Here is a 12,371-nt window from a genome sequence, read left to right as displayed (position 1 = left end):
AAACAAAACAAAACAAAGTAAAAAATTGGTTTCTTTTGTTTGTTTCATTCGAGGGAAATCTGACGTCAGAGAAGATCAATCAAACCATCAGCGTCGAGTGAAGCTGTATAATGGAAAAGATCAATCAAGTCGTTTTTAACTTCTGTTGGATTAAAACTTTAAATGTCTAAACTTAGATTTTAACATTTAATTATACAGACTTTGTCACAATCAAATAATCTGATTTTTTTAAAACCGAGCTTCTCAACAAATGTGTTTTTAAATGCACTTTATGTTTTAGTGTGAGTTTATCCAGCAGAGTGAGACCTCTCTGCTCTCTGTCATCATTTCCCATGATGCCAGTGCGTGTGTGGTGGCGAAGCCGACAGCGACAGTGAAGAGGAACCGACCGAGGTCAACCGGCCTCAGGTTGTGAAAGTAGAAAAGTGAAAGTGAAGCTGAGAAACTGAAACATGTCAGAGATCTATTCTGCACCATCTCTGTGAATATACATATATGTCAACATTTTCCTCCTGATGCTGCTGCTGGACACAAACTGAACACATGTGCATCCAGATGTGGTCATACAACGTGGTTATCGTTACACCGACAACACGACAACGACGACCAGCCCACACAGTGGCTGCGGCGCGTTCAGGGCCGAGGTTACTGTGGTGTAAATATGGACGTTGCAGCCTCGTCCCACACTGAGCCACAAGAAACACCAAAATAAAAGCTTCTGTGGGCATTAATGAGATGATTTAAAGGTATAGTTCAACATTTTGGCAAATTGGTCCATTGCCATAATCCCTATAGTCATAGCAGTAGGTTCGTTACCTTTAATTGTCGGTGCAAGCTATTTTTAGAACGGAGGAGCAGAGCCGCGAGCTGCTCAGAGCTACGTTATGGAGGCTAATGGGATTTCCAAAAAAATTTCCAAGATTTACAAAAACATTGAAAAAAAAATTTAATTGAATGAAAAACTGCATCCGACAGGAACGCGCATCAGCAGTTTTGCATGAATTTCCCTCTAAAACAACTCTGTCTGGTAACGTTCTGTTATTATCTCATAGCGTGGTGAATGTGCAGCTCACAACTTGTCCACCAGAGCGTTGTGGAGTTGTTGGATTGTGTATTTGATGAGTTTGATGAGGGAAACCAAGAAATCCCATTAGCCTCCGTAGCGTAGCTCTGAGCAGCTCACTGCTCTGCTCCGCCGCTCTAAAAACAGCTTGCACCGACAATTAAAGGTAACGAACCTACTGCTATGACTATAGGGCTTATGGCAATGGGCCAATTTGCCAAAATGTTCAACTATCCCTATAAGAAAAGTAGGTATTTCTAAAGCAATTAATTAGGGAAATAACTAGTAACTGTAACTAATTACTTCCTGTCCAGTAGCTGAAGGACTCTCACACTAACATGTTGTCCACTGTGTGTGTGTGTCCTGTGTGTCTCAGCCCACGTGGACAATGAGGAGCAGTACATCCAGGCCATGGAGAAGTTTGGGGACAACTGTGTGTGCAGGGAGGACGCCGAGGTCGGCTCCGCCTTCCTCAAGTTCGCCGTGTTCGCCAAAGAGCTGACGGCGCTGTTCAAGAACCTGGTGAGGAGGAGGAGGAGGAGGACGAGGCTGCACCGAGACACCGAATGTTGACAGCCTGAGTGTGTGTGTGTGTGTTTGTCTGTTTGTGTCTGAACTGGTTGTTTCTGTGTCACAGCTGCAGAACATGAACAACATCATCACCTTCCCTCTGGACAGCCTGCTGAAGGGAGACCTGAAGGGAGTCAAAGGGGTTCGTGTCTCAGATTCACACATTCACACATTCACACATTCACACATTTACACCGTCTCAGATAAACTACAACTATTCAATGTTTTATTTATTATTAACATTATTTATTCTAGCTACTTTTTTATAATCCTTTACACTCTTTTCAAATTGACCCGACTGGTTTGGCATTTTAATTTCGTTGTACATGTATAACAATGACAACAAAAGATATTCTATTGTATTCTATTCTATTCTATTCTGTTCTATTATATTCTATTCTAAAAGCCTTGAAGAGTGTTGTATTTCCTAGAAAAAGCCTTCAAAGGTTTTGAAAGTCTAAAATTTCATGTACAAATTGTCGCTGCTCTTTTCTCTACATCCTTTTTTTCAGTTTCCATCGTCTTTATGACTGCAGGAGTTCAGACTTTTACGTGCTTCAGTTTCAGGAGCAAATGAAAATAAAACAATAAATTAAATTTAAATGTTACCTGTTACCGGTCTGAAGTCGCTCCTGTTTCTTTTATCAGTTTAAAAAACCCTCAGACTCTTTATCACCTGGAAATGTTTCCTGTCTGAGTCACAGGTCAAAGTCTCTGTCCTGGATCAGAGCTGCGATGTGATTGGTCACAGCTCAGACTAACGATGTGACTCTCGTCTCCTCCTTCAGGATCTGAAGAAGCCGTTCGATAAAGCCTGGAAGGACTACGAGACCAAACTGTGAGGAAACGAAACCACGTTATCTCTTCTCTATTTTCTCTTTTCTTTCTTTCTTTCTTCTTCTTATCTCGACACCTGACTCAGAGGAAACCACCTGTGGTTCAAACCAAGAATTTGTTTAAGATAAATAACTCAAACAGCCCTGACATCAAACACTTTGTTATTTTACATGTAGATTTACTTTTATTATTTACCATAAAAATGTAATGTTTTCATTTTGACAAAATTAAAGATGAATTATTTTGTTTTTTTATGATATAAATTGATTTTTCCTACTGTATGATTAAAAAAGATCATTTTGTGAAGATAATAAAATCTTATTTTCATAAAGAAACAAGATTTTTGAACGATTTGATCATCTCATTATTACGAGAAAACAGTTTTTAAAATTAATTATTGTCCCAAGATGATGGACAAAATAAAATGAGTTGAGCTCAGCTACCATATGACTTGATGTTTATTTTCTACATTTATACGATTACTTATAACGAGTTAGTGAATGCATTTTTACATTTTGAAATGCAGTGTTTCCAAGTCCTGGAGGGAAGACAATTTTTAATTTGATATTTTTCATCAAACCAATTATAACCAAGAAAAAGTAAAAGACGGTTCAAATGACATTTTAAAGATAGACAGAGTTAGATAGACTAGATAAACCTGATTTACATCAATTTTTTAAAAATCATTTTACATTATCTTCTAATATTTCTTCCTGAGCAATGTGCTAATGGGTTTTATAATAAATATTTATATTTACCTTCATGTTTGTGGACGTGAGCAGAGCGAAGATCGAGAAGGAGAAGAGGGAACACGCCAAACAACACGGGATGATTCGCACCGAGTTCAGCGGAGGAGAAATCGCCGAGGAGATGGAGAAAGAGAGACGACTCTTCCAGCTGCAGATGTGTGAGGTGAGATCACAGAGATCACAGAGGTCAAAGCTCAGACGTCACCTGGGTCTTCTTATGATGATGTTTTATTATTATTTATTTGGATAGACAAAAAAAACGTTGTCTTTTTTTGTTATAATGCATCTCCTTATTGTAATGTTTAATTCATTTACTCTGGTTCCTCTCTGCAGTATCTGCTCAAAGTGAACGAGATCAAGGTGAAGAAAGGCGTCGACTTCCTGCAGAACCTCATCAAGTATTTCCACGCTCAGTGCAAGTACGTCACCGACAAAAAATAAAACCGAATTATTTCTGTATTTTATTTTGTGGCTGTTTTTATGCTTTCAAACTTTCCCATTGAACTTTTTTCTCGTGTCTTGTTCAGTTTTTTCCAGGACGGGTTGAAAGCCGTGGAGAGTCTGAAGCCCTCGGTGGAGAAACTGGCCACAGACTTGACCACGGTGAGGTCAGAGGTCAACAGGACTGCAGTTTAGTGCAGAGCAGCAAAGACAGACATTAGACTCAGGAACAAGAGTTAAATGTCAGTTGTTGTTCTACTTTTATTTTACTTCCTATTTTGAATACTGTTGTTTCAGTCTACTGCATTGATGTCAGAGGAAAATGTGACACTTTTACTCCACAATAATCATGTTTACATTAATGATAAGTACTTTTCAAATAAAAATATTACATTAAAAAAAACATAAAAATCAGCTCATAATGGATAATGTGTGATGACAGATTGATCTATTAACACTATTAGATATTAAATAGTTAAAATCTGCAACATGGAAGTCCTGCTCACTTACTGGTACATTAATAATCAATAATTGTTCAAGTTCAAGTTAAACAAACAGCACAAGATCAAGAATATAAAGGTGTAAAATAATAATAAGTAGTTTGACCAGTTATAATATATAAAACTGAGAGGGATTCATCGGTATAATGAGATATTAACTAAGTGCTGTCTCTAAACTAATATGTGTGGTTTTTTTTTTTTAAAGTTTTACTTTACTTTTTTTTCAATTTCTCTTTCAGATTAAACAGGCTCAGGATGGAGAGAGGAAACAGCTGGCTCAGCTCCGAGACGTCCTCAAGGCTTCGCTGCAGTCTGAGCAGAAGGAGGTGGGAAACCAACTACAACTCCCAGGATGCATTTCACCAACAAACGTCTAATTATCAGTCTGTTGCAGACAGTTTTGGTTGATGCTTGGATGATTTCAGTAACTAAGTTGCAATATCTTGATGTTTTTTTTGTTTTGTTTGTTTTTTATTGACCTTTCTGGTTGGCTTTAACCACCAAAAGACGCTGCTTTGGCTCCTCCCACTTTCTGAGACAAAGATTTAAACCTATTGACTAACGTGTGTGTGTGTGTGTGTGTGTGTGTGTGTTGTGTTGACAGGACGCTCAGGCGAAGCAGGCCGCGGGCTACAGCCTCCATCAGCTGCAGGGAAACAAGGCCCACGGCACCGAACGCTCCGGCGTCCTCTACAAGAGGAGTGAGGGGTGAGTGGACTCGACTTCCCAGAATCCTTCAGGAGAACGACTTGACTTCACAACACGTTAAAGGGATAGTTCAACATTTTGGCAAATTGGCCCATTGCCATAATCCCTATAGTTATAGCAGTAGGTTCGTTACCTTTAATTGTCGGTGCAAGCTATTTTTAGAGCGGCGGAGCAGAGCCGTGAGCTGCTCAGAGCTACGCTACGGAGGCTCATGGGATTTCTTGGTTTCATCATCAAACTCATCAAATACACAATCCAACAACTCCACAACGCTCTGGTGGACAAGTTGTGACCTGCACATTCACCACGCTATGAGATAATAACAGAACGTTACCAGACAGAGTTGTTTTAGAGGTAAATACAGACACTGCTTGATGAAAAACTGTCCCTGAGGGGAACGTGCATCAGTGGTTTTGCATGAATTTCCCTCTAAAACAACTCTGTCTCGTAACGCTCCGTTATTATCTCATAGCGTGGTGAATGTGCAGGTCACAACTTGTCCACCAGAGCGTTGTGGAGTTGTTGGATTGTGTATTTGATGAGTTTGATGAGGGAAACCAAGAAATCCCATGAGCCTCGGTAGCGTAGCTCTGAGCAGCTCACGGCTCTGCTCCGCCGTTCTAAAAACAGCTTGCACCGACAATTAAAGGTAACGAACCTACTGCTACGACTATAGGGATTATGGCAATGGGCCAATTAACCAAAATCTTGAACTATCCCTTTAAGAACATGTGCCCTCTCTGCTCCTTTAGGCTGAGGAAGGTCTGGCAGAAGAGGAAGTGCTCGGTGAAGAACGGCTTCCTGACCATCGCCCACGGCACGGTAAGACGCCGTCCGACATCCTCCTCTCCCATTGGTTCCTCCTCCTCCTCCCGCATGACAAGGCCCCGCCCACCACGCCCTGCATGTCCAATCAGAAGTCTCGTTATGCACCGCCTACAATCTGGGGAATAGACATAGACATCGTTTCAAAATTTAGCTTCTTACATATATTTTTATTTTTTTCCCTTTTTCTTCCTTCTGTCTTTTATTTTGAAGTTTTTACACGAAGAGTCAAACGGCCAATCAGGACAGAGCAAGCAGCAGAGGAAGAGAAAGAGGAGGAGGAGGAGGAGCATAAGGAGAAGGATGACAGAGAGAAGGGTGGGAAGAGGACGAGCTTTGGGTTTTAACTGGGAGAGGGGCGGGGGCACTAACATGATGTCAGAGTCCCACCTCTCCACTTCTTCTTCTTCTTCTTCTTCTTCTTTCCAATAAATGCAATAAATCCATTAATTAACGTTATTGTTATAGATGCACAAGATAAAATAGATCAGAGTGAAATATTACAACAACTACAGGCCACAAATTACTGAGACTGAGGACGTTCATGGTCGTCAGATGATGAACCTTTGATTAGTCAGGTGATTCAGTGATTATTGTTTTATTTTCAGGATAAAATTTCAACAAATCGATAAAATTTCAACAAATTTTATGACGATTGTGAAGATTTTATTGCTGCTCCTCGGAGGATAAATCTGATACGTTGTCATTATGTATTATTCTGGTGATGCAGTGGTTTTTATTTTCTGTTGCACCATCGTCAAGGACAAAATCTTTACTGTTATATATGAAAATATGACAAAATGTCATTGCTGCTCCTCAGAGGATGAACCTTTTATTGTTTTTTTTTTCAGTAGAACCATCATCAGGACAAAACCTGAACTTAATTTAATGTCCAATGCTTTTTCCTTCTGCTCCCCACAGGATGAACCCTTTGGGTTTTCAGTTATCTTTAGTTTTGATGTTAATGTGACATTTTATCATCAAGACAAAATCTAGACTTAAATCAATATATATTATGATGAAAAGTCCAGATTTCATTCCTGCCCCTCAGAGGATGAACCTTATATACTCTTCTTCTTCTTCTTCTCTGTATTTTCTGGTGCGTAGCTGCGTTTCCTGCAGCTTCACTTCCTCCAGTAGATCAGTGTGACATCATGGGCAGGACTGTGCATCACGTCACATTCACATAGAATAATAACACTGAAAAATCTAAATATGAACATATTCATTCATATAATAGTCCAGTTTCCAGTTTCATTAAAACCTGATGACTGATGTGACCTCTTTGAGCAGAATAAAATCCTGCACGTTTACATTTAAATATCTAATTATTTATTATTATTTAACCTTTAAATTAAATTAAATGTGACTAATTAAACTTAACTGCATCTACTTGCTCTCTCCTTGGTCTCAGCCGTGTCCCTGCTCCTTGTCTTGCAGGCGAACAGACCTCCAGCCAAGCTCAACCTGCTCACCTGTCAGGTGAAGAGGAGCCCGGACGAGAAGAAGAGCTTCGACCTGTTCTCACGTATGTGCGGCTGCAGAAACACGCAGAAACATGTTGTTGTTGTTGTTGTTGTTGTTGTTATTGTCGTCTTGGTGTCTGATTGTCGTCGTCTCTTCCACACACAGACGACAGGACGTATCACTTCCAGGCCGAGGACGAGGCCGAGTGTCAGGTGTAAGTTCAGCGAGTCCCAGGAGTGTGTGTTGTTGTGTTGTTGTGTTGTGTGTAGGGATGTCACAATTACTTGTTTTCACAATTAATTGCGGTATTAAATGCCACAATTAATTGATCGCAAAGGTTCCTAAATACCGTCACTTTCCAAAAAAAGATTATGTATGAACCGTGTCGCCAAAGTAAAGGTGAATGCACAGATACTGGTCCATTTACCTCACGTAGCTTTGGATTGGTAGGAGTTTAAATGCTAGAGTGTCATTTGTAATAAAAAAAAAAAAGATTAAAATTAACTTAAACATTTGGTGTTGATGACAATTAATGACTTGAATATTTCAAACACTTCCCCTGGCGGATTAATAATTGGTCATATTTTAATAGATATTTAAAATATCTTATAATTAGTAATGTATATTTTTACTATATTTGATTTTACACATTCATAGTGTTGTGAAATTAATTAATGCATAATAATCGTGATAATCGTAATACCGTGATTATTTCTCTGACAATAATCGTACCAAAAGAATCTATTATCGTGACATCCCTAGTTGTGTGTAATGTTGTGTTGTTGTGTGTAATGTTATGTTGTTGTGTGTGACGTTGTGTGTGTTGTTGTTGTGTGTGTGTGTGTGCAGCTGGGTGTCGGTGCTGCAGAACAGTAAGGAGGAGGCTCTGAACAAGGCGTTTAAAGGCGACCAGGACGAAGGAGAGAACAACATCGTCCAGGAGCTGACGAAGGCCATCGTCGGAGAAGTGAAGAGGATGAGCGGCAACGACGGCTGCTGCGACTGTGGAGCGCCAAGTTAGTACTAATACTACTACTGTAATACTACTGTAATTCTACTGTAATATTTCTGTAATACTACTATTATTAATACTACTCTAATACTACTGTTAATACTGCTGTAATAGTAATAGTACTAATACTAATACTACAGCTGTTTCGACTGTGGAGCGCCGGATACTGTAATTCTGCTACTATTAATACTACTGTAATACTACTAATACGACTGTAATACTTCTCATAATACCAGTGGTACTACACAGTACTACTACTCCTGCAGTCGTATCTCTCCCTGGTGACTGAGGTTTCACCTGGTGTTGCCTTCACTGACAGTCGGTACATTCCTCCGCTGCCGGTCAGACGAGTTTCTGCAGAAAGACGAAACTGAACCTGGATCCTGAGTTTCAGCTGTCAATCAATCAATCAATCAATCAATCAAGATGAGACTGTTGTTCACTCATGACGGACAAATATGGACACATGTGCAGACACACACGTAATCTGTATGTACTGTCTAGAGCTAGACTGCAGCTCTGTATACTACCTACTGCTGTAACATGTTATGTCAAAATGTAAAAAGCGAAAAGAAAAGAAAAGATTACGATAAAGATTTTTATTCTGTGGGTAACGGGGGCGGGACTAGATAAGCTTTTGCTTCTCCCGCTTTCCCTTTCGGCCATGTGTATTGTATTTAGGGCTGTCAGAGTTAACGCGTTAATCGCGATGAGATTAATTAAAAAAATTAACGCGATTAAATTTTTTAATCGCTGTTAATCGCGGCCCATTTTGTCCTCTGTCTGCTGGACTGGAGGACTGGAGTGTGGGACCTCCAGTCCAGTAGGTGGCGGTAAGCCACCTTCAAGTTGGTTGCTACACAAATATACACAGTCTAACATATATCCACAGCTCCATCCATTCATTTTTTGACGGCTTTGTTGTAAACAAATGCACATGGCCATGTATTGATTTTTTGACAGTGTCTGTTGACAACAAATGCACATGGCCAGGCAGAGGCGTAGCAAAGTAAAGGGCAATTTCCACTGGATGCAATTCGTTTCAATTCTGTGTGAGTTTCATGCATCATGTGTTATGATTAGGTAGGCCTGCTAGGTCTGGTCTAAAAGTTGTTTGTCTAGAGATTATAACACTTTGGAGTGTTGAAAGTCCAAAGCGCCATATATAATATTTTTAATAGAGATTAATCGCGAGTTAACTATGGAAAAAATGCGATTAATCGCGATTCGAAAAATTTATCGTTTGACAGCCCTAATTGTATTATTTGAACTAAGATGAAGTGTGATGATGATGATTTAAATTGACATGCCCGAAATAAACAAATAAATAAAAAAATAAAATAAAATAAAATAAAATAAAATCCCTCCTCAGGTCCCACCTGGCTGTCCACCAACCTCGGCGTGCTGATCTGCATCGAGTGCTCGGGGATCCACCGGGAGATGGGCGTCCACTACTCCCGCATCCAGAGTCTGGACCTGGACGTCCTGGGAACGTCGGAGCTGCTGGTGAGTTCACTGTCCCCGCGGGAGTCTACCCAGGGGGCAAAGCAAAAAAACAGACACGGAGCGTTGTAAAAGGTTTGACACCAGAAATGATCTCTAGGAACTTCAAGGATTAAAACCTGGGTGGACAACCCGGTCAACTAGCTGCTGGAAAGCTACAGGGGCCAAAACCCCTTTCTTGGATAGTTTTCCTGGCAAAATTATGTAAATGAAAATATTTAGGTACTACAATGGCATAAATAATCATACAACTATAACATTTGGCAGAGAGTATCTTGACACATAGGGGGAGGCATGAAAAAAAGATTCTGGGGTTTGTTGCAACTCGATTTTAAGATATCACCCTCAACATCCCAAAAAAGACCAAAAAAAGTACTGTTCGCCTGACAAATTCTCATGAAAATTATTATTTTTCAGCACTTTATGGAGAATATCTATGCCTAACATGTATACAGAAAATGTCCTTAATTCATAAGCTTCCATTTGAGTCCAAGATAGCCTTTCTACTAGCTACTGGAAAGCGACAGGCTGTCTCCAAACAATGCAACACCTATTGTGAAAAACCATTCTATTTCTGGTCTCTCCAAAGTGAACAGATAGATAGAGAAGACCGTTGGCCACAGCAAGTGGGGCTTTTGAGATAGAAAGGCTATCTTGGACTCAAATGGAAGCTTATGAATTAAGGAAGTTTTCTATATACATGTTAGGCATAAATATTCTCCATAAAGTGCTGAAAAATGATAATTTTCATGAGAATTTGTCAGGCAAACAGTACTTTTTTTGTCTTTTTTGGGATGTTGAGGGTGATATCTTAAAATCTAGTTGCAACAAACCCCAGAATCTTTTTTTCATGCCTCCCCCTATGTGTCAAGATACTCTCTGCCAAATTTTACAGTTGTATGACTATTTATGCTATTGTAGTACCTAAATATTTGCATTTACATAATTTCGCCAGCAAAATTACCCAAGAAAGGGGTTTTGGCCCCTGTAGCTTTCCAGCAGCTAGTTGACCGGGTTGTCCACCCAGGTTTTAATCCTTGAAGTTCCTAGATATCATTTCTGGTGTCAAACCCTTTACAACGCTCTGTGTCTGTTTTCCAAAAAACTGGGATTTTGCCCCCTGGGTAGTCACGGAAATCACCGATTTCGGATCCGCCTGACTCTTTCTCTTTGTGTTGTTGTTGTGTTTAAGTTGGCGAAAAACGTGGGAAATGCGAGTTTCAACGAGATCATGGAGGCCGATCTGGCGGCGCAGGACGTGACCAAACCAGACCCGAGCAGCGACATGTGAGCTCAGACTCCGAGAGGCCGAGACGGAGACGAGAGTCAGAGGACGGGCTGAGCGTTGTCATAGTAACCCCTTTGTCTCTCGTGTTTTTTCCAGGCAGATGAGGAAGGATTACATCACGGCCAAGTACACGGAGAAACGCTTCGCCCAGCGCCTCTGTCCCGACGCCGCGTCCAAGCTGCAGGTTCTGTACGAGGCGGTGAAGAACCGGGACATCCTGTCTCTGCTGCAGGTCTACGCCGAGGGAGTCGACCTGATGGAGGCCACGCCGCAGCCCAACGAACACGTACGTACGGCCCTCAACGATCAATAATCACCTATAATCAGAGTTTAGTTTAGTTTAGTTTATTTAAAGGGATAGTAGCATTTTTTTAAAGTGGGGTTGTATGATCTACAAATAGCCCCTAAGTACTTTAATTGCAGTAGAAGACTCTCTACACTCCTCCCGTTAGCAATGCCAGCCCATAATAGCCCTGCCCAGAGATTTACAACATACAGTGTTGTGAATGGACCCAAAGAAACGGCCTATTTTCGCGGCCTAAAAGAGTTTTTACGTGAAAAAAAGTACACAGTTCCATTGTTCGCTATAATATAATTTTTTCCAGCCCTTCAGAGTGCAGGAAAAACACGGTTTTTATTTGGAGCTAACCAACTCACGTATCCCTCCGCCCAGGGTTAGCGCCCGCCGATCAGCAGTTGGTTAGCTCCAAATAAAAACTGCGTTTTTCCTGCACTTTGAGGGGCTGGAAAAAATTATATTATAGCGAACAATGGAACTGTGTATTTTTTTCAGGTAAAACCTCTTTTAGGACGTGAAAATAGGCCGTTTCTTTGGGTCCATTCACAACACTGTATGTTGTAAATCTCTGGGCAGGGCTATGGGCTGGCGTTGCTAACGGGAGGAGTGCAGAGAGTCTTCTACTGCAATTAAAGTACTTAGGGGCTATTTGTAGATCATACAACCCCACTTTTAAAAAATGCTACTATCCCTTTAAAGTGTAAAATCACCATGGTGCAACATGGTCTCGATACACTTTACAAAATTCATTACAATAATAAGAATCGCAGGGTCACTTTACACAAACAGTATACGATAAATGATCAGAAAAATACAATACACAGGATGTTTGCCAAATAAGCAAACGTACTGTGGAGGACAGAAAAAAGAACAAGCAAAAGAACACACAGGGAGATAAATAGGAAATTCAAATTTCGCCCAAACATTGTGTAAGAAGGTGTTTCTTTTAAGAAGTGTTTTAAAAATTACAGTGGAAGTGGATTGTTTGATATGCAGTGGGAGACTATTCCATAAGTAGGGTGCACGGTAGGAGAAGGCCCTATAACCAAATGATTTTTTTATTGACTGGGGGAATAACCAGAAGATGAGAATTTACAGACAAAAAGGTTG

General features: G+C 40.4%; 1 protein-coding gene across 2 annotated transcripts in view; it reads left to right on the top strand.

Moving 5' to 3' along the window:
• LOC146961261 (arf-GAP with SH3 domain, ANK repeat and PH domain-containing protein 2-like) overlaps nucleotides 1–12,371 on the top strand; it is a 36,085-nt gene that overhangs the window by 11,592 nt on the left and 12,122 nt on the right. Inside the window, exons 3-18 of one of the 2 annotated variants that reach the window (XM_085770305.1) lie at nucleotides 1,440–1,585; nucleotides 1,701–1,775; nucleotides 2,422–2,471; nucleotides 3,253–3,382; nucleotides 3,553–3,638; nucleotides 3,747–3,822; nucleotides 4,400–4,486; nucleotides 4,765–4,868; nucleotides 5,621–5,690; nucleotides 5,907–6,011; nucleotides 7,134–7,221; nucleotides 7,326–7,374; nucleotides 8,010–8,176; nucleotides 9,545–9,678; nucleotides 10,868–10,962; nucleotides 11,060–11,249. In XM_085770305.1, coding sequence (XP_085626431.1) covers nucleotides 1,440–1,585; nucleotides 1,701–1,775; nucleotides 2,422–2,471; nucleotides 3,253–3,382; nucleotides 3,553–3,638; nucleotides 3,747–3,822; nucleotides 4,400–4,486; nucleotides 4,765–4,868; nucleotides 5,621–5,690; nucleotides 5,907–6,011; nucleotides 7,134–7,221; nucleotides 7,326–7,374; nucleotides 8,010–8,176; nucleotides 9,545–9,678; nucleotides 10,868–10,962; nucleotides 11,060–11,249 — 1,652 coding nt within the window. The remainder of the gene's footprint in view (nucleotides 1–1,439; nucleotides 1,586–1,700; nucleotides 1,776–2,421; nucleotides 2,472–3,252; nucleotides 3,383–3,552; nucleotides 3,639–3,746; nucleotides 3,823–4,399; nucleotides 4,487–4,764; nucleotides 4,869–5,620; nucleotides 5,691–5,906; nucleotides 6,012–7,133; nucleotides 7,222–7,325; nucleotides 7,375–8,009; nucleotides 8,177–9,544; nucleotides 9,679–10,867; nucleotides 10,963–11,059; nucleotides 11,250–12,371) is intronic. The other variant, XM_085770304.1, reaches the window with a different exon arrangement.

This window comes from Trachurus japonicus, chromosome 24, assembly GCF_045865225.1.
Source record: "Trachurus japonicus isolate A0001 chromosome 24, Traja_1.0".
Taxonomy (NCBI): domain Eukaryota; kingdom Metazoa; phylum Chordata; class Actinopteri; order Carangiformes; family Carangidae; genus Trachurus; species Trachurus japonicus.
This window is presented reverse-complemented; position numbering and strand designations above follow the sequence as displayed.